At 39.1% G+C, this 20,083-nt stretch overlaps 1 protein-coding gene across 3 annotated transcripts; it reads right to left on the bottom strand.

The window, feature by feature from the left end:
• Window positions 1-767: 767 nt before the first annotated feature.
• On the bottom strand, window positions 768-19,026 carry ccnt2b (cyclin T2b). Of its 3 annotated transcripts, XM_020939624.2 has the most exons (9): window positions 18,778-19,023; window positions 18,174-18,255; window positions 17,962-18,090; window positions 16,417-16,477; window positions 15,843-15,905; window positions 15,699-15,744; window positions 10,846-11,009; window positions 6,231-6,301; window positions 768-4,008 (listed from the first exon to the last, which is right to left on the bottom strand). In XM_020939624.2, exons 1-9 carry the CDS (start codon window positions 18,933-18,935, stop codon window positions 3,085-3,087), a joined length of 1,698 nt encoding a protein of 565 aa, XP_020795283.1. In that variant the 5' UTR covers window positions 18,936-19,023; the 3' UTR covers window positions 768-3,084. The 3 variants fall into 3 exon arrangements, 1 of the variants encoding a protein (XP_020795283.1); XR_008633442.1 differs by lacking the exons at window positions 768-4,008; window positions 6,231-6,301 and adding an exon at window positions 12,620-12,732 and having other exon boundaries at window positions 10,874-11,009; window positions 15,403-15,744; window positions 18,778-19,026; XR_008633443.1 differs by lacking the exons at window positions 768-4,008; window positions 6,231-6,301 and having other exon boundaries at window positions 10,869-11,009; window positions 15,403-15,744; window positions 18,778-19,026.
• Between the last annotated feature and the right edge of the window lie 1,057 nt (window positions 19,027-20,083).

Below are 20,083 nucleotides of genomic sequence, written 5' to 3'. Positions count from 1 at the left end.
TCCTGTTTCAGTTCTGTTTCAGTCCTGTTTCAGTCCTGTTTTAGTCCTGTTTCAGTTCTGTTTCAGTTCTGTTTCAGTCCTGTTTCAGTCCTGGTCTGGTCTTGTTATAGTTGTTTCAGTCTTGGTTTAGTTCTAGTTTGGGCTTAGTTCAGTTCTGTTTCAATCCTGTTTTAGTCCTGGTTTAGTCCTGATTTAGTTGTTTTTTGTCCAGTTTTGGTCCTTTTTCAGTCCTGGTTTAGTTCCTGTTTTAGTCCTGTTTCAGTCCCGATTTAGTTCTGTTTTAGTCCAGTTTCGGGCCTCTTTCAGTCCTGGTTTAGTCCTGTTTTTGTCCGTAATTTAGTTCAGTTTTAGTCCAGTTTCAGTCCTGTTTCAGTTCTGGCTTAGTCCTGTTTCAGTCCTGGTTTAGTTCCTGGTTTGGACTTGGTTTAGTTCTTTTTCAGTCCTGTTTCAGTCCCGATTTAGTTCTGTTTCAGTCCTGGTTTAGCCCTGCTTTAGCCCTGTTTTTAGTCCTGTTTCCAACCTGGTTTAGTCCTCTTTCAGTCCTGTTTCAGTTCTGGTTTAGTCCTGTTTCTGACCTGGTTTGGTCCTGGGTTTAGTCCTGATTTAGTTCTGTTTTAGTCCAGTTTCGGTCCTCTTTCAGTCCTGTTTCAGTTGTGGTTTAGTCCAGTTTCAGTCTTCTTTCAGTCCTGGTTTAGTTTTAGTCCTGTTTCAGTCCTGTTTTGGTCCTGATTTATCCGCTGAAATAAAATAACCCACACAAAGTCGCGTTGTGATTTTGAAGAATTACTTTGACACCTTTATTTGGGCTCCCAATACACAAATCATCAACACAGTCTGCTGCATGATACACTGAACTAGTCTTATTTACATCTTATATTATTTTTGAGACTTTTTTCTGTAACATTTATTATTATATTGAGTAGCAATCGACAAAATACGATTCTTACAAGGCCTTTTATAGTTGCGATTCCAGCCAAGAATTTTTAAAAGCACTTTTTTTTGTTGTTGTAGTATCTATATATCGTCTGCAGCCTTGGTACTCGCAATACTCGCTCGTCTCGTATTGCCTGTGGATTTAAACGAAGCAGACCGTTTCTGTTTCCATGGCAGGCGTTTTAAAGGTTCGCCGTGGAGCTTTTCAGGTGGAGAATCCGTCGAACGTTTTTTTTTTTTTGCTTTGTCTGGAAAGTTTCACAGTGTGGCATTAAATCTTTCTATCCATCACAAAGGAGACAAGTTAATGGTCAGATCTACGGAAAAGCGAGCCTAAACATGGTAAGAATGTGGGGTTTTTTTACGCTATTTTTGAGCTATAAAACCGCAGCAATTGAATAAATAATGTAGAGAAGTTTAATGCCCTACTTTGGGACATTCCAGGTAAAGAAGTAGAAGAAATAACATCTCCATGAAGACCCTCCGCCTTAGAAGTTAAACGGTGTAGATTATGTAACGTTTCTGGTAGAGGGTCCAGTCCGTCACCTGCGTGTTTCCATGGAGACGTTATTTGTCTGCCTGGAATGTTCCGCAGTGTGACTTTAAACAGCTCTAATTCACGTTTATTCAATTACAGGTGGTTTTATAGCTCAAAAATACCTAGAAAAACGGTTATTCTGACTGTGAGCGGCGTCGCCTCTCCGCAGATCTGACCCGTAACTTGGTCTGGTTTGGTCTGTATGAAGATCCCAACCCCCCCAGGCCAAGTTACAGGTCAGATCTGTGGAGAAAGAAGGTTTTTCAAGGTATTTCTGATCAATAAATGACACACATAACTGAATAAACGCAAAATTATGCCATGTTTAGGCTCACTTTTGCCGTAGATCTGACCCGTAACTTGGTCCGGTTTGGTCTCCGTGAAGATATTTGTAAAGAAAAACTCCCGCACACTGTTTCACTCTTGATTTTTCTTTTGTTGGTACGACGTTTCGGTTCCTCAGGGACCAAAACGTCGTACGAATGAAAGAAAAATCAAGAGTGCGACAGTGTGCGGGAGTTTTTCTTTACAAACATTTTAAGTGCTATTCTCCGTGAAGATACAAAAGGTTTAATGCTACACTGTGAAACATTCCAGACGACGCAATAACATCTCCATGAAGAAAAACAAACAAAAAAAAAGCATTTGACGCATTTCTCCACCCAGAAAAGCTCCTACGAAGCGCCTTTAAAGTACAACTGCGCGCAATGATGACGGGTAAAACCAACCCAAAGAAGGAGGATTCTTCTTCATAATTAAAAAAGTTCAAGACCTGAGATTTTAGTGGAACAACTTGTACAAAAAACATACAGACACTGCCTTGTAAACTCTGTGCTGTGATACTCTTAGCTACGACATCCCTTTCAAAACATGCACGTTAAAATCGAAAAATCGTCGTCGAAACAGCTTCAAGTCGCCAATTTTTACGTTTTCCTCAAGTCGTATTTTTATTTTTTTTTAAAGTTTTGTGTTGTTGCAAGCTAGTAGTAATACACAGCTCTATGCATAAACGTACTGACAGCTTTTTACGAGAATCACCTTTTTAAACTTGACGCGAAACTCAAGATAACTTAAGACAAATAAAATCTTTAATTCTATAAATCAATAATAATACCTTAAAATCTTAAAGGTGCACCGCGTGGCTTTGCCGGTGGAGGGTCCGTGAAACTGTTTTCTCCGTGGAGATGTTGTGGCGTGGTCTGGAATGTTCCGCAGTGTGGCATTAAACAGCTCAAAGTTTACGTTTATTCAATTACAGGTGGCATTAGAGCGAAAAAACCCCAAAAAACGCCGCAGATCTGAGCTGTAACTTGGTCTCCGTGAAGATTGGAATGTTTCACAGTGCGGCTTTAAACCTTTCTATCTTCACGGAGACCAAGTTACACGTCAGATCTGCGGCGAGGCGACCCCACTCAGTCAGAATTCCTGTTTTTCTACGTACTTTTGAGCTTTAAAACCAGCTGTAATTGAATAAACGTAAAGTCGAGCTGGTTAATGTCACACTCTGGGACATTCCAGGCGAAGCAGTAAGATCTCCATGGAGACGAGCGTTCGACGGACCCTCCGCCAGTAAAGTTACGCAGTGCAGCTTCAACACTGCGCTTCTGTGTGAGTTATAAGTTCATTCCTTGGGCACTTAGTAGAGAGTCCAGCATATCGAAAGTGTTTTTGTAATCCGTGTGTTGGCCATTAGGGGGCACCAGTCCGTTGGTTCCGTCATGTCCGTGATTCGCGTCGCCGAAATGCGAATTCATCGACGCTTTCGAACTCCTGCTGCTTTTCGACGCGTGGTGGTGGTTGTTGTGGTTCCCGGCGTCGGCGTGGGCCCTCTTCCTCGACGACGAAACCGCACCAACTTCGCCCCCCTGCGGTCTTATTAACGTGTCCATGGCGCCTCTCCCGTTCACGGCGTACTGTTGGTGCGAGTGTTTCGAATGCCGATGGTGATCCTTGTGTTTCTCCTTCGAATCCGACGAGACTTTAATTCGCATTTTGAGCTCTTCGTTCGACGCTGAGCCATTTTCGGCGAAGTTATGGGCGATTTTGGGCTTTTTGGAGCTCGATTTCTCCCGCCTGCTCTCTCCTGATTGGCCACTGGGGTGCGCCTGCGAGCGTTTCTTGTGGTGGTGATGGTGCGACGTTGCTATAGGCGATAAGGCGGGGTACATTTCGGTTTCAGTCTTTAATCCGTTTAGCTCCGGCGCGTGCTTTTCTCTGTATTTCTCCAGCGTCAACACCTTCTGCGGTCTGGAGAAAGTCGTTCCGTTCGGTGCTAATTGTTGGTGCTTCGATGATTTTTCAGATTTGAGCAACGAGAAGTCCGAGTGGAGCTGCTGCGGGAACTGATCGTACCCGCAAGCCTTGGCCGCCTCCCCGCTCATGGGCTGGTACGAGGCGAAGGGGCCGGTTAAAGAGTTCAGGGAGGGAAGATCTGCGTCCGAGGTGGAAGGGAAGAAAGAGCTGGAGAGGCTGTCTAAGGAAGAGGCACTGTCCACGGACTGTCCATCGGTCTTTGGCTTCTTGGAGTTTTGAAACGCCTGAAAAACACAAACGAGAAGTACATGAGAAAAGGTTTAGAAGGTAAATCATGTTTATAATGTTGTTTCCTCATCACAAACAGACCTGGAGTTTTGTTTTATTCATGTTTACCACACAAACCCTGCAGATTTAGGCCGAGTTCTTCTCTCAAACTGAACACTCTTCCACCTTATGTCATGTGGTAATAATACAGGAAGTGCTTTAAACTCCATACACCTTCACTAGAATCATTACCTGATCCCCCGAGGGTTGACCAGGGTTTGTATTCACCCTGTGTGTCTGTGTGTGTCCACCCGCGATAATTCCCCCATTTATGGACCGATTGTCCCCAAATTTGTTACGTGGGTCAAGCCCCCGTGCCCGATGATGCAAAAAAAGTTTGCCGATGATCTGAGGTCATTTGAGGTCACATGGGTCAATTGAACGGTCATGGTGTTATAAAGGATTGGCAATTTTGGCAATTTCTGAACCATCTGCGGGTTAAAATATTCACCCAATCATCACACAAGTTGGCACACTGGATGTTACAAGTTGAAACCGGTCAAGGTAACCAAGGTCAAATATGTGTTTTTTTGTCATAACTCCGCGAAGGATCGAGCTAGAGCAATAGGAGTGTCTCAAAATCTCTGAAAAAGTAAACGGACATTCTCATGCGTGACCAGTATCACACAAATGTTCATGGGCCTGTACAGATACATGATCGTTATATCCACAATGCAATGTGTGTAATATGTGCTGGGGTCGTCATCAGCTGCTTCTGGGTTGCTCTCTCCGATTGTGCTTGTTTGGATTGTTTTAGCCCTGGAATTGCCCAATCTCTACTGAACTAAACGGTAAAAGGAGCCATTAACTTGAAAACTACCACTCCATGGCTTTGGAGATGTAGACAGACTACGTTCCTATGACGACGGTCTGAACAGACGATGCAAAAATGGCGTCGCATCTTCACTTTTTATTCCGCGTTTAGGATAAGGGTTTTCGGGAAGAAATCTGCGCGCATACGGTGACGAAAAAGTGCGTGGAAATCGATTGGGCATGCATGCGTTATCCGTTTTTTCCATTATTCATTTAAACACAAAATCGAAAACTGAAAAAAAAAAAAAAACTATTCGTGATCCGTTTCTTTGTGTTCGTATTTTTGGTTTTATTTTGAAAAAGTATAACGAATGTATATACACAAACTGATCTGCACTTTTGAGGCAACTGGAAGTCAGGTAGGCAAGAGGTGTAGTGAAAAGAGCCTGTAACATCTCCATGGAGACAAGAACGTGGCAGACCCCTCACCAGAAAAATGACAGTGCACCTTTAAACATAAAAAGGCATAAAAATACCCTTAATGTAACTTCACACTAACTGTTTTCAGGAAAAGTTACTCAGTATACCTTTAACTACAAGCTAAAAGACAGAAGGACCTGTATCACACCAGCTTTTGCTAACGCTTTGCTTGGAATGTCCCACAGTATGGCATTACAGATGTGGAGAGGTTCACAGTTTTGACGAATGAAAACTGGAATTGAATGAACCAAGATAGACGGGTTTAAAGCCATACTGAGGAACATTCTAAGCAAAAGCACCCACAGAGAAAAGCAGGAGACAGACATGTTACAAAGTGCACAAAATAAAGTGTCAAAATAAAACTAACCCAAAACCTGTTGTGCTGTCTTCATTTCTCTACGTTGACTATTAAAAAGTTCTGACTACAATATATATTTTTCTGATTATGCAATTAAATATTCTAAGGGTTTTAAAAGTTCTTTATAAAGTGTGTTTGGTCTTAATACAAAATTTTAGAAACTATGAACTAAATTAGCAAGTCGTGGCCACTGTTTATCAAAATTGTCATTGTCATTACTTCATACACTTAAACTAAATAAAAACGTAAGAATAACAAACACTATTAAATGTTTTTTTTCTTAACCAGAGGCATTCATTGTCATGGAATTTGTTTAAGGACCGTACAAACCAAATGCATTTCAAAATATGGTTTAGAAATGCATGAACTACTGGGTTAGCAGTTTTTTTTTTTAACATGATAAGCAAGTGTAGGTGGTTTGACAGCTCGAGCATCAGTGGGAAAAAACATAGCAATGCACTATGTCCTCTATAATTTGGCTACATGTTAAACTGACTTCTTATTTGACTAAAGTAAAAAAAAAAAGCTGTAAAATAGTTGTCAAAATGAACCCGGGCCGTAAGCGCACAGAGAGAAACACAGACTCACCCTCCAGTTTCGTATCCTCTTCAGTTTACTGGGCGTCCTCTCCAGGATCTGAAGGAATTCATGAGTGAGATCTGAAAAAACAAAACAGGAAAATCAGGGACTAAACCAGGACGGAACCAGATCTGAAATAGGGATTATGAAAGACCTAAACAAGGACTAAACCAGGTCTGAAACTGGAAATTCAGGGACTAAACCAGAACCAAACAAGGAAATAAACCAGGGATTAAAACAAAGACTAAACAGGGGCTAAAACAGGGACTGCATCAGGACCAAGCTGGTACTAAATTAGGGGTAAACCAGACCTAAACAGGGACTAGACCAGGGACAAACCAGCAATAAACCAGAGGGACTAAGCAGGGACTAAACCACAAGCAAAACAGTTCTAACAGACTCCAAAACAGGACTAAACCAGAGGTAAACAAGGACTAAACCATGGACAAAACAAGGACTAAAACAGACCTAAACAGGGACTTCAACAGGGACTAAACCAGGGACAAAACAAGGACTAAACCAGGGACAAAACTGACAAAACAAAACCTAATCAGGGACTAAACCAGACCTAATCAGGGACTAAACCAGACCTAATCAGGGACTAAACCAGACCTAATCAGGGACTAAACCAGACCTAATCAGGGACTAAACCAGAGGTAAACAAGGACTAAACCATGGACAAAACAAGGACTAAACCAGGGACAAAACAAGGACTAAACCAGGGACAAAACTGACAAAACAAAACCTAAACAGGGACTAAACCAGACCTAAACAGGGACTAAACCAGGGACAAAACAAGGACTAAACTATGGTCAAACCAGGTCTAAACCAGGACCAAACCAGACCTAAACAAGGACTAAACCAGGGACTATCATGGACAAAACAGCAAATTAGACTGTTGAAATAACACGCAGTGCTCCACAGCCCACTTGGATCAGTCCCATTTCGACGGCAGGACTGAAGACGGGACCAGAGTTCACAAAAACCTGACGACATTAGTGTTTGTGGTACGTCAATACAGCCTCATCAACGCAACTCAAAACGAACGAGATCAAACACGGACGTTATCATCATTTGGTACTGACCCAGACCACAGTAAGAACAGACAGGGACAAATCAAATATATGTACAGACCAGAGTATCATGAAAAAGTCCAAGTTATAATCACCAAAATGTCAAGAAATAAAGACCTGAAAGCTTCACTTAAATGGGTTTGACTTTCTGAAATATTAAGTGACAAAAAATACAGAACTTTTTCATGATATTCAAATTTTTTTAGACACTAAGCAAATTCAAACGCGTGGATTTGTAAAATAATTTAAAACACCAAATTTGGAAGTTACGACCAAGTTCATAGAATTCTGACAAGAGGTGGGACCAAGTCTTTTTCTTTTTTTGTAAGTCTCAAGTCCGAGTCAAGTCCCAAGACAGGCAAGTCTAAGTCGAGTCTCGAGTCACTGACCCATAAGTCCAAGTCAAATTCAAGTCGTCTGCTTTGAGCTTCAAGTCATTTCAAGTCTTTAAACCAAAAAAGTATCGAATATAGCTTAGATTTTTGCAATTTCTGTGACTTTAAAGATAAATTTTACTTAAATATAAATATACAATGATTTTTTTGAGTATTTATAGAGTATGCAAGTGTTGTAGAAATTAATTTAGTTCATTTTTCCTTTTTAAATTGACATGACATTGACAAAATCTTAGTGTGAATCATTACGGTCAAGAATAGAAAGAATTCAGATTAAAAGTGCTCCTCGACTCATCTCAAGTCACAGGCCTCAAGTCTGAGTCAAGTCCCAAGTCACCGACCTTCAAGATCAAGTCCCAAGTCTTAGTCCATTTTGTCAAGTCTTAGATCCTAAAAATAGTGACTCAAGTCTGGCTCAAGTCCAAATCACGACTTGCAAGTCCCCATTTCTGGTTCTGACAATTGATACTCTGCAGGGACATCGCGCTGGGACTGTTTTACGTGCGTGTTTATGGGCAGAATGTTCACCAGTTACTACAGAGACACAATGAACGCAAATAATATAGTGTGAGAACTCAAAAAGAAACACAAAATGGATTTAAACAGCACATTTTCAGGAAGAATCCATTCTTTCTGGTCAGATTACGTTAAAATAAAGCTCAGATTAAAGTCTAACCGAGCTGAAGACGGCGCAGTGCCTACAGTTAGCGTCACATCTCCAGGGAATGTTGATGACGTCAGCCGCAGAGCATCAATAACAAATTTTGAGACGATGTGAGACCTTTAACTTTTGAACCACAGAAGGAAAAGCCCCGAGGTGTAGCGCAATAAAACATTTGTATCTGTGAGTCACTGATAAGTTAATATTTGACCGTCTACAGTTCAAACATCGCTGTACTACCACTGTACCTCTGATAGGGGCACCTGTGTATTTTCTCCTGCTTTTTAAACCAGCTCTGTCATTGCCACACGTCCCACACACCAACCATAATAAGTGGTTTAAGTTTAAACAAAGAAACGCAATGAGGTAATGCCCAAGTTTAAGATTAAAAGGAACACTGTGTAAATTTCCCGGTGGAGGGAGTGCCAAGGACCGGGCGATGTTTGTCAGAACTGGTATAAGACCTTGTGTGGTGCGGTTAAATAAATGCCTTTTGTATGTAGAAATGTACATTCTGTCTTCCTCACCAGGACAACTTTTAGGTCAGGTCTGTTTTCGAGCCATTAAAACACGCGCCAGATTGACAAATGTTATCCCATAATTTAGAACATTCCAAAGCCATATCGCCACGGTTTAGATTTAGTTTGTTTATTTCAGAGTTTGCATGAATAGAAGAGACTCTGGTGGTTCCCCATAGTCTAAAAAGAACATGGACTTCACTTTGGTGTAAGAAAATGTCACTTTGATGCTCCTTGTGTCGTCATTAATAGAGGTGTAACGATATCCAAGTCTCACGATACGATATCATCACGGTATGATATTTATTCCGATATTTTGTGGAGCTAAAACTGTTAATATGAGACTTTTTCCTCTTAAAATGCCTTGACAAGACTTAATCTAAAGAACTACGACTTAAAAGTGTTTAGAACTGTTATTTCTTCCTGTAGTCTGCACTGAAATGGAGCAAAGGATCATGGTCTATGTAGTTCCCTCTAACTTTGCTGCACCATAACTCTTAATTTAATCAAAGAGACTTCGATTTATTGTGATGGTCCATGATATTATTGTGAGAACTTTGACGATACGATATCACGATATTTCAGTTATTGTTACATCTCTAGCCATTAACATAAAAAAGTAAATACACTGTTAAAAAAAGCAGCTTAAATATGAAAAACAGACAATAAGTCACATTATAACTCTACTTATTGTATGAAAGTACATTTTAAATAAATTATTAATATAGAAAAGTGCTAGTGACACCATAATCTGGACAAAAAATATTTGAAACACTGTATTTGAATGAGACAGCATTAAAAAGAGCCCACACAAACTGACCGTCCAGCTGACAGTGCACCTTCCGTTGGAAAAGCTACACAGTGCGGCATTAAAACTAGTAAAAACCCCGACACAAACTGGCTGTCTAGCAGGCAGGGGACGCTCCATTAGAAAAGTGACACAGCGCAGCATTAAAAAGAGAATTCACTCTGTAGCGTAAGAAAAGTTACGCAGTGCGGCTTTAAAAAGACTAAAGCCCCCACACAAAATGACGATCCAACTGACAGAGGCCTGGACCGTCCATTAAAATGTTACACAGTACAGCATTAAAGAGTTAAAAAAAAAACACACATACACACAAACTAACAGTCTAGTTTTAGAAAAGTTACACAGTACGGCATTAAAAAGAAAACCGACCGTCTAGTATTAGAAAGGATACACAATGCGATATTAAAAAAGTAAAAAAAAAACACTCAACCTGAGCGTCTAGTATCAGAAAAGCTAAAAACACACAAAAAACCTCAACCTGACCATCTAGTATCAGAAAAGCTACACAGTGCGGCATTAAAAAGAGAACTGACCGTCTAGCATTTGAAAAGCTACTCACTGTGGCATTAAAAAAAAGGTTAAAAAAAAAAAAAACCCACACAAACTGACCGTCTAGTTTTAGAGAAGTTACACAGTGTGGCTTAAAAAAAAAACTGCAAAAAACCCACACAAACTGACCGTCTAGTTTTAGAGAAGTTCCACAGTGCGGCATTAAAAAGAGAATTGACCATCTAGTATCAGAAAAGCTACACAATGCGATATTAAAAAAGTAAAAAACAAAACAAAAAACACTAGTCTAGTATGAGAAAAACTACTCCGTGTGGCATTAAAAAGTGAAAAAAAAAAACAAAAAAAAACACACTCACACTGACAAAGCTACATATTATGGCATTAAAAAGGTAAGAAAAAAAAAACAACGCCTGGCTAGCATTAGAAAAGCTACACACTGTGGCATTAAAAAAGTAATAAAAACACACACAAAAAAAACACTCAAACTGCACCATCTAGTATTAGAAAAGCTACATATTGTGGCATTAAAAAGAATAATAAAAAAAATAAACAAGCACACAAATGGACCGTCTAGCATTAGAAAAACTACTCTGTGTGGCATTAAAAAAAAAGGGAAAAAACAAACAAACAACACCACAGAAAACACCACATAAACTGACCGTCCAGCAGTTGCAGGTTGACGTTCCGGTCCACATATTCCCACCAGTGCTTCCCGTCGGTGGACACGGGGATCTCCCAGTTGGACCATTTACAGGCCAGGTGGATGCAGACGCAAGCGACGATGGTGGGACGGTACTGCAGGCAGAACGTGGTCAGGTGCAAACTGCAACGGCAACAAGAGGGGACAGAGGGGAACAGAGATTTAGACTCGTGTGTGTTTAACTTACAACTGTTTATTTAACATTTTTGTTACTTTGTGTTAGTTATTTATACTTTTTATAATGTTTTGTTATTACTTTGACTATTTTTATTCTTTATTTTAATGTATAATGTGTTAAATGTGCACCGTGTCACTTCTCTGGCGCAATGTCCACCACCTGCATCGTTTCCATGGAGATATTAACGCTTTGCCTGGAATGTTCCGCAATATGAATGACATTAAACTTATTCATCGCCATAGAAACGACTATCTAACACTACCAGGTCAAGTTTCAGGTCAGATCTGTGGAGAGGCAAGCTAAATTACAGTAAGAATGCAAGTTTTTCTAGTTTTTTTGCGCAATAAAAACACTTCAGCTACAAGACAAGTTTAATGCCTTACTGCGGAACATTCCAGCAAAGCAATAACGTCTCTACGGAGAAGCAGGTGGCGGACGAATCTCCAGAAAAGCTACACGGCGCGGCTTTAAATCATAATCTTAAGAGAGAAAGTTCACGACACAGCCACACACCCTTACCTCGCTCCTCTGGAAATTCTAAGTCTACGTTTGGTTAAAAATGCGTTCGAGGAGGTGGTTCTCAATGACTCCACGTTTTGGGGTTTTAAATACAGATTCCCAGATGCAAAAAATATTTATCTGAAAGAATATACGGCCTACTATACTCACTACATGCTGCTATGATTTTTTAAAACTGTACTCGGAGCTGAAAAGATTACATATGTTAACAAAATGTACACAAACCCGCCCCCAAACACAGATTTTTTTTAAAACAAAAAGACAAAGTATCTGTTTCAGGTCATGTGCATAAGAATGAGGAAACACTACAATAGGTTTTCAAAAGTTAAAACTGCGGTATTATTAACTTTTAACTCACAAACTACACTGCAAACACTCACATGAGCTGTTACACGAGGGGTCAGGCCTGTCACGATAAATACAATATCGAGTTTTCAATAAATAACGATGGGACAATTATTTTTGGGCGTCGATATTCACCGTGGGCGCCTTTTCCTTGCTCTAGTGGGACAAATTGGTCTGTTTTTCTAAGATCTCAAGAGACAAACTGCCACAAGATCTCGCAAACATGAGAAAAAGGATCTTGAGATTTTTTTTCCCAACATTTGGATTGGACAATAAAAAAAATGGTTATGTGTTGGTGAGTTACATCTTTTACAGTTCCAAAAAGCAACACCAGAATGCAAAGATGGGACCCAGTTGTCGTTTTCCAAGTCTCAAAGTAAGTCTCAAGACTTTGACCTCAAGTCCGAGTCAAGTCCCAAGTCAAATACAGGCAAGTCCAAGTCGAGTCTCGAATCACTGGCCCATAAGTCCAAGTCAAGTCCAAGTCGTCTGCTTTGAGCTTCAAGTCTTAAAACCAAAAAAGTACCAAATATAGCTAAGAGTTGTAGAAACTGAGTTAATTTTTTCCTTTTTTAACGTCTTGACAAGATCTTAGTGTGAATCAATACAGCCAGAATAGAAAGAATTCAGATTTAAAAGTGCTTCTCAAGTCACAGACCTCAAGTCCCGAGTCAAGGCCCAAATCACTGACCTTCAAGTCCAAGTCGAGTCCCAAAGTCGTAGTCCATTTTACCAAGTGAAGTCTCAACTCCTAAAAATAGTGACTCAAGTCCAGGTCACGGCTTGCAAGTTCCCACACCTTTGCTAGAAAGAAAACAAAAACATGAAATCAAATAAAAAATTGTGAAGCCAAACTTGGAAACTGAACTGTGAATTTTATATATTGGGAATTATGTTAAAATCTCATCATATCTTGTCTCGTCTTGTGAAAATTGTCTCTCATCCCATCCCTACTCTTCTACGATGAGATTTGAGCTGTGGAGTGGTGAATTTTGAGCTTCTATGACCTGTTTTAGCTCCATTCTGTTATCTATGTATTAATATTTAACAGCGTTGCACATGTAGAAATAGTTTTGTGGGTAATTCTGCTTTAGGGTTTGGTTTCGATATTTCTGTTTATCGTCTCTATATACAATTTACTTCAGTAAGTATGTGTATCGCGCTTCAAAATTTGTTATCGTGACAGGCCTATGTGGAGATACAAAATATAACCACTACTGCTGCTGCTATATTCAACTAGATCAGTTTCCTTTCAAATAACATTTACTCGTCATTGTGAATATGAGTTTAAAGGTGTATTGTGTAACTTTTCTGGTGGAGGGTCTGTCAAACGCTTGTCTTAAATTACAGGTGGTTTTATAGTTCAAAAATACCTTGAAAAACAGGCATTCTCCACAGATCTGACCTGTACCTTGGTCCGGTTTGGTCTCCGTGGAGATGTTTTTGCTTTGTCTGGAATGCTTTAAAACTTTCTATCTTTGTGGAGACCAAACCAGACCAAGTTTAGGTATTTTTGAGCCATAAAACCTGCAATTTTGTAAACATAAGGTAGAGCTGTTTAATGTCATACTGTGGAACATTCCAGACAGAGCAATGACATTTCACCCTTAACTAAAAGTTACACAGTGAAACTTTAAATGGAGACAATATAAAAGTAAAATATTAAAACTTTTGTATTAGTCTAGATAGTAAAAAAACAGCTAAAACTGCTCAAAAACACGAGAAATTATATTGTGAAAACTTTGACGTCATAATATTACACGTTCATGTTTTGTTTTGAACTGCGCGAAAAGATAATACAGTTTTTATTTTCGTATTTCTGCTTCAGGAATGCGCGGTTTACAGATTAAAATGTATTGGAAAGTAATCTGCTTAAACACTTAATCAAAGGAGTCACTGTTCTCATCGACGAAGCTCTGATTAATCCACAATACTGTTTTGAAGAGGCTCGAATCTTCTACAAAGACCAAAAGAAACCAACAAGACCCGTCACGATAATTTTAGTCTAACATATCACCACTAAAATATACAGTTTTAACTATAGTATTGAAACTACTGTAAAACCTAAACAGGATCTCAGTAATGACCAGTTTTTGAAGGTGTTACAAAGAGGAAGTACAAATGGTAAGTACTTAGTTTGCATCTCTAATGAGTCATAGTCACTCGTTTCAACTTTCATAATTGTACTTCAAAAACAGTTTCCCGCTAGTGCACAGAAAAGCCCCAAAAAATACAGTTCCATCTGCTGTGATAAGGTTGCAGCGAATGGTTATATTTGTAGTTGACTAGTTATCAAAACAACATTCTGATTATTTCCATTGCAGGTTTTTAAAAATACACATCAAACTATATTAAAAAAAAAGTTGTACTGGCTGTAGACTTCTAGAGAAAAACTACATATTAAAGAGAAAGATTTGATAAAAGTTATAAATGGTTCCTTTTTCCATTTAGTTTTGATAATGCAGTTATTTTATATTTTGGGAAAGTGTAAATTAGTCACAAATTATAGTTAATTCGTTAATTATATCAAAAAAATAATTGTCATGACCGGTCTAATCCTAACCCCCCCAAAAAATGAAATCAATTCTTCATGTTATGCTTATTTTAGTACTGGATTTTTGTGGTATTTTTTCTCAATTAGTCAAACAATTATCTCTTTTGTACTTTGTTTTCTAAAAAATACATTCTTAACCCCCAAAAAGTAAATCTATGATGACTTATTGAGAATTTGAGCGATTAAGAAGCAAATTGGTCATTATTGTTGGCTAATAGTGTGAAAATGCAACTTTTAGTATGTGTTTTTAAATCTATATCTATCTAATAATTAAAGGTGCACTGTGTAACTTTTCTGGTCGAGGGTCCACCAACTGTTTTTTTTCCATGGAGATGTCTTTGCTTTGCCTGGGATTTTCTACATCGCGGTATTAAACGTGTCCATACGCAAAGAAAAAAAGCAAACGACTCTACAAGGCTAATTACAAGTCAGATCTGCGGAGAGGCGACTACGCTGACAATAAGAAAGCGAGTTTTAAGGTATTTTTGAGCAATAAAACCACCTGTAATTGAATAAACGTAAGGTAGAGCTGTTTAATGTCATACTGTGGAACTTTCCAGAAGCAAGCAAGTGACAGACAAACCAAAAAGTTACACATTTAAGAGTATTTTTGAAAACTATTTGCCATTTACAGATACATTTTATGGCGTACTGAGAATCATTCCAGGCAAAGCAGTAACATCTCCATGGAGACAATTAAGCGTTGGACCCTCTATCCGAAAAGTTACATGGTACACCTTTAATAAATCGTTAATTATCGTGACAGGCCTAATCCCAACTAGTCAACAAAGTCAAGTTTTCTACACAAAACTTAAGTCCGTACACAATGTTTGCAGTACAGTTTGTGAGCGTTTTTGAGGGTTCGGGGGGAAAAAAAGCAAAAAAAGGAAAAAGTACAAGTCACCGTAGGCTATACTTACCGTTAGCGCTAAAAGTTTAAGAATCTTTAGTGGCAATCTATATTCAGGCTACCAGTGTGTTTTCTTAGACATATGCACTCTGTACCAAACAACCTGGAGAGGTATAGCACAACTACACTGGACATGTGCCTCCGCCCCTCTGCGCCAACACGGAGCCCCCGTACAGTACACCGCACAGCAGCCCGGCCAGTACCGCCCACACCGGGGTTTCCAAGGCCCGGGCGCAAGGGCGTTGGTCACAGGAGGGGGGAAGCTATAGTGTGCCAATACAGTGCAATAGAGAACAGGATAATAACCTGTTGGTAGCCATGAAATAGGAAGTCTGAGCCAAATCCTTGCTTGCTGGAAAAGGAAAGAAAAACGAAGAAAATAGTCAAGGTTAGTGCGAAAAAAGGTAGCGTCGTGTGTTAGGATTTTGGAGTCGAGGAGGAGGAACTCACCTCGAACTAGCTGGGTACACCTCACCACATCTGTGTGAGGATGATCTACAGTAATTTCAAAACCTGGAATAAAGATTTAGTCAGATTCAAAACTCAAAACACACATAAACACAATTATACGACCTATTAAAACCTGCTGTTTTACATTTGAGATAGGAGTGGGGGCCAATAAGTCTTCTTGCTTCCTGTTCCTTCCTAAATCTGTCTCGTTTCCTGATATTTTGCCCATTAATGACCTTAGTTATATTATAGTTATTTTTCTGTTTATGTTTAAAAATATGAATGTGGAAATGTACAACATACATGAGCTTGAAAACAACACTTCTATCCTTAAACATAGCATTTAAAAACGATTATATACAGAGATTGTGAACACATCAAACTGTCATTCAGAGAGTCCAATGTTACACCCAATGTAGACTTAAGAATGTGAACTACAGGGTGTAATTCAAACCAAAGTATGTTCATATTATAGTGGGATTAATGAATTTACCAGGAGTGCCCCAGCAACTTTGTGTTGGTCAATGCTCTTCACAAATACACACAATAATTGATGTGATGATATAGAACTCACCCAGTGTCTGTAGCACTATGGTTTCCAGTGCCACCAATTCTTGTGCCTGTTGTTGGAATGCCTAAAATAAAAACATCTTATTAGAAAAGGTTTTTTGCTTCATCAGTTTCAATGTAATAATGTTGTAACATTCTGAGAAGTCTTTGCTTTACATAATCACTGTACAGTTTCTGCATTTTAGTATAATATTATTATATATTTATGTGTATTTGTATATTGATGTATTTATTTGGGGCAAGTAGAGATTTACATTCTTATACAATGGAACATACTGTATAACATAAGTGAAATTGTAATAGAAATGAAAATAACCACAACAAAAAATCTGCCCAATAAGGAGCAGGAAGAAGAAAACTCCAAACAAAACTTCCTTGTAGTGTTTCTTTTCTTGCCTCAACTCTTTCCCCCGTGAAGACGACATTTGACAACCTTCCCTTGTTTCCTTAATGATGTCTTTTGACTCCTCGCTGTATCACTAAAGACGTGATTTGACGACCATTACAAACGGCTCGGTTTTTCACATGTAATCAGAGGCTGTGACAGGTGGAGGCCACTACAACAATACATTCTAATATATGTACGGGATGTTCCAAGTAGGCGTCCAAGGGGGAAAGAGTTCATTTGAAAATCCATACTTAATTCAGAGAAGGGTTGCACAATGAAGAAAAAAAAAGTTAAATATTGTAATTTTTCTGAGCAGTATTGCCATTATGATTAGATTTGAGATTTTTTGTTTAAAAAAATAGGATTCTGTTCAGAGTTTCTATCGTAAATGACAAATTGTAGTAACTTGACAGGCTCCTGCAGCTTCGCTTCAACAGTAAGAGACACAGGTCTACATTCATACCATACTCCTTACAACTGCACAACTCCTCACCCTGATGTAACAGATAACCCCATGTCCTGTCAATCATCATGTTTTTGCACTGTTTTTCCTTACAACTTTCTGTATATAGCTAGATATATTTGTTTTACTTGATTTCCATTTAGTTGTACACATACATTTATATAATTATGCCTTATTTGACACTAGTCTCTTGCTACTTATCTTAAATTTATTATTACAGTTTGTATTGTTGTTCTTTGTTATTATATTTACTGTGATGTGTGAGCTACTGTGTCCAAATAATTTCCTTTGTGGATCAGTAAAGTTTGTCTAAGTCTAACTACAGGAGCATTAAAATCTCAGAGAAGACTTATAACTAATTTAAAAACAATCAAATGTATTTCAGAGCATGTTTGTAGAAGTCTAAACTACAGGTATGAGGTGTTTCTATATAAAGACGGGATGTTTTGTTCCTTACAGACGAGAGATTATATCAAAAAAACAACTACACCCTTTGCGATTTGAAGTAACTGCACCAACTCTAAACCCAATTTCACTTTCATTGTGACATATAGCGCAGACCCTGAGCAATTCAACCCTCGGTGTCAGATTATTAACGGGTTTAGCTGCTCCGTCTACAGTCAAAACAAGCCAAATTCCCACAGTCGCCATGTTGCCTTTAGTGTAAGTCGATACCACACAACCATAGTCTTACTTACATTGCTCTTTACGTCTATGGGAGGCTCTTGGGGGTAAATGTAGGCATGTGCTATTTTAATAACATGTTCCAGCTTCCGGGGCTGTTCTTCTACTTTTGCTGCAAGGAATAACGTAGTTTGGGAAATGATCTGGAAAAAGAGAAGACAAAAAAATGCTTAGATTTGTAACTTTACAGCTCACAATGTCAACGCCGAGCTTCATTTATACTCACGTTTCTATGGAATTTGGTGAAAGAATGGATCATATAAAACCTATGCATATATACTATAGCAGTGTTGATGATTAGTTGGGAGCTGGGGGTAGAAAAGTTAAGGATTTTAACAGGGAAAAGGGGCAAAAGGCAGCGTCTAAAAACCACGTCTCGGTCAATTTAATGCGACGTAGACGGCTAAACGTCTGCCATATTGACGAAAATAAAACCTTGACAAATGCAGCAGATTAACAACAAAATAAAGGCTTAAAGATACAACTTGAGACACAATTTAAACGCTTAAGAACTGACGCTTTTGCACGTTATGAAACCTGTTTTATCTCAAGCGCCGCTAACAAAGAATATGCGTATGAACAAAAGCTAAGTTAGCGACTAGGCCTTAAAACGTCGCCTGAAATAAAACGTCAAAATAAAGCACACAAATTGACTTTTTTATTTTTTTTCTTGTGGTGTTAATAGTGTGGAAGCGTCTAAATTGTGAAAAAGGTTTGTGTGTGGGGATCGGGTGGGTAAATTTGACGCTACACCGGCTGTTTTGCGAGCTAACAATGCTAACGGCGGTGCTAACGGCGGAGAACCGTCTTGTTTTCTCGCTCAAGGATACACGTTGAGTCTCTGGCCGATGTCCTGGATGAGGTTGGCGGCCTGCTGGCGGTACGAGAGCTCCCGGTCCGCCTCGATCCCACAGCGGCGGGACGGCGTGTTGTCGAGCTGCTCCCGGGTGAAGAGCCATTTCGTGGAGGGTCCCCGGTGCGCCGCCATTACGCTCCCACACAGCCTGAGCAGCGGCCAAGCCCGACGGCACCACGGCTCCTGCACCGGGAGGGAGAGCGGGGGGGAGCGGGCACACGCGCCGGAAACAGGGGAGCAGCGGCGGGGACGGGCGGCGAGGCTTGCCCCCTGCTGGATGGAGAACGGGAACTGAGCAGATTTTTATTTTTATTTATTTATTTTATTGCAGACTTCTTCAAACAAATTAACTTTTGTCCGGGCGACAAACTGAATTTTCTCCTTGCTATGGCTTCTACCTGAACGACTGAGGGATTCTTCACACATTTACAATATTTTAATTTTTTCTGTTTTTAATTTTGAGTTTGTTTTTGAATGTATGTTGTCTTTCTTATGCCATGTTTAGTTTTGTGTGTGTTTTTGTGTAAGTCATTTCCATTTGAATGAATTATTTGAATTATTACATTAAAATTACATACTACTATTGATCAGTTTCTATTTTTCTTCTTTTCTTAATGCTCCTGTAGTTAGACTTAGACAAACTTTATTGATCCACAAAGAAAATTATTTGGACACAGTAGCTCACACATCACAATATAATATAACAACATGAAACAACGGAAACAGGGGAGCAGTGGCGGGGACGGCCGGCGAGGCTTGCTCCCTGCTGGATGGAGAGAGGGAACTGAGCAGATTTTTATTTTTATTTATTTTATTTTTTTAAATTGCAGACATATAACAACAAGACAAAAAAACAAAACAATGTATAGTACAGTATAAGGTGCAGATTGGATTGTTGTTGCATCAATCCAAAGTCCAGTTCACAGTTATGGCAGGGGTGAGATATGGAAAATATACATATACATTCATACACATAAACACACATAAACATACATAAACACACATTAACATACATAAACACACATAAACACACATAAACACACATAAACATACATAAACATACTGCAACATGGGGGTGATTTGCAAATTAACATACAGGGGAGCAGAAGGAATGAAACCAAAACTAAACAACAGCATAACAAAACAAAACAGAATATCATAAATTAAATAAAGCTATACTATATATATTTTTTTATAGATATTGTAAGTTGGATTTCGTTATTATATTGATGAATATTTGGTTTATTTTGAGCCAACTGAGCAGAATTATTATTATTTTT

The sequence above is a fragment of the Boleophthalmus pectinirostris genome, unplaced genomic scaffold (genome assembly GCF_026225935.1).
Source record: "Boleophthalmus pectinirostris isolate CB_2022bp ecotype Guang Dong unplaced genomic scaffold, ASM2622593v1 HiC_scaffold_11, whole genome shotgun sequence".
Taxonomy (NCBI): domain Eukaryota; kingdom Metazoa; phylum Chordata; class Actinopteri; order Gobiiformes; family Gobiidae; genus Boleophthalmus; species Boleophthalmus pectinirostris.
This window is presented reverse-complemented; position numbering and strand designations above follow the sequence as displayed.

What these genes read in the sequence shown, in the direction of transcription:
- ccnt2b (XM_020939624.2), bottom strand. Translation starts at nt 18,935, where the DNA reads ATGGCGGCGCACCGGGGACCCTCCACGAAATGGCTCTTCACCCGGGAG. An exon ending in CATAGTGCTACAGACACTGG is followed by an intron (nt 15,906 to 16,416) that starts GTGAGTTCTATA and finishes TCTTTATTCCAG; the next exon opens with GTTTTGAAATTACTGTAGAT. An exon ending in CAACCTGCAACTGCTGGACG is followed by an intron (nt 6,302 to 10,845) that starts GTCAGTTTATGT and finishes TTGTTTTTTCAG; the next exon opens with ATCTCACTCATGAATTCCTT.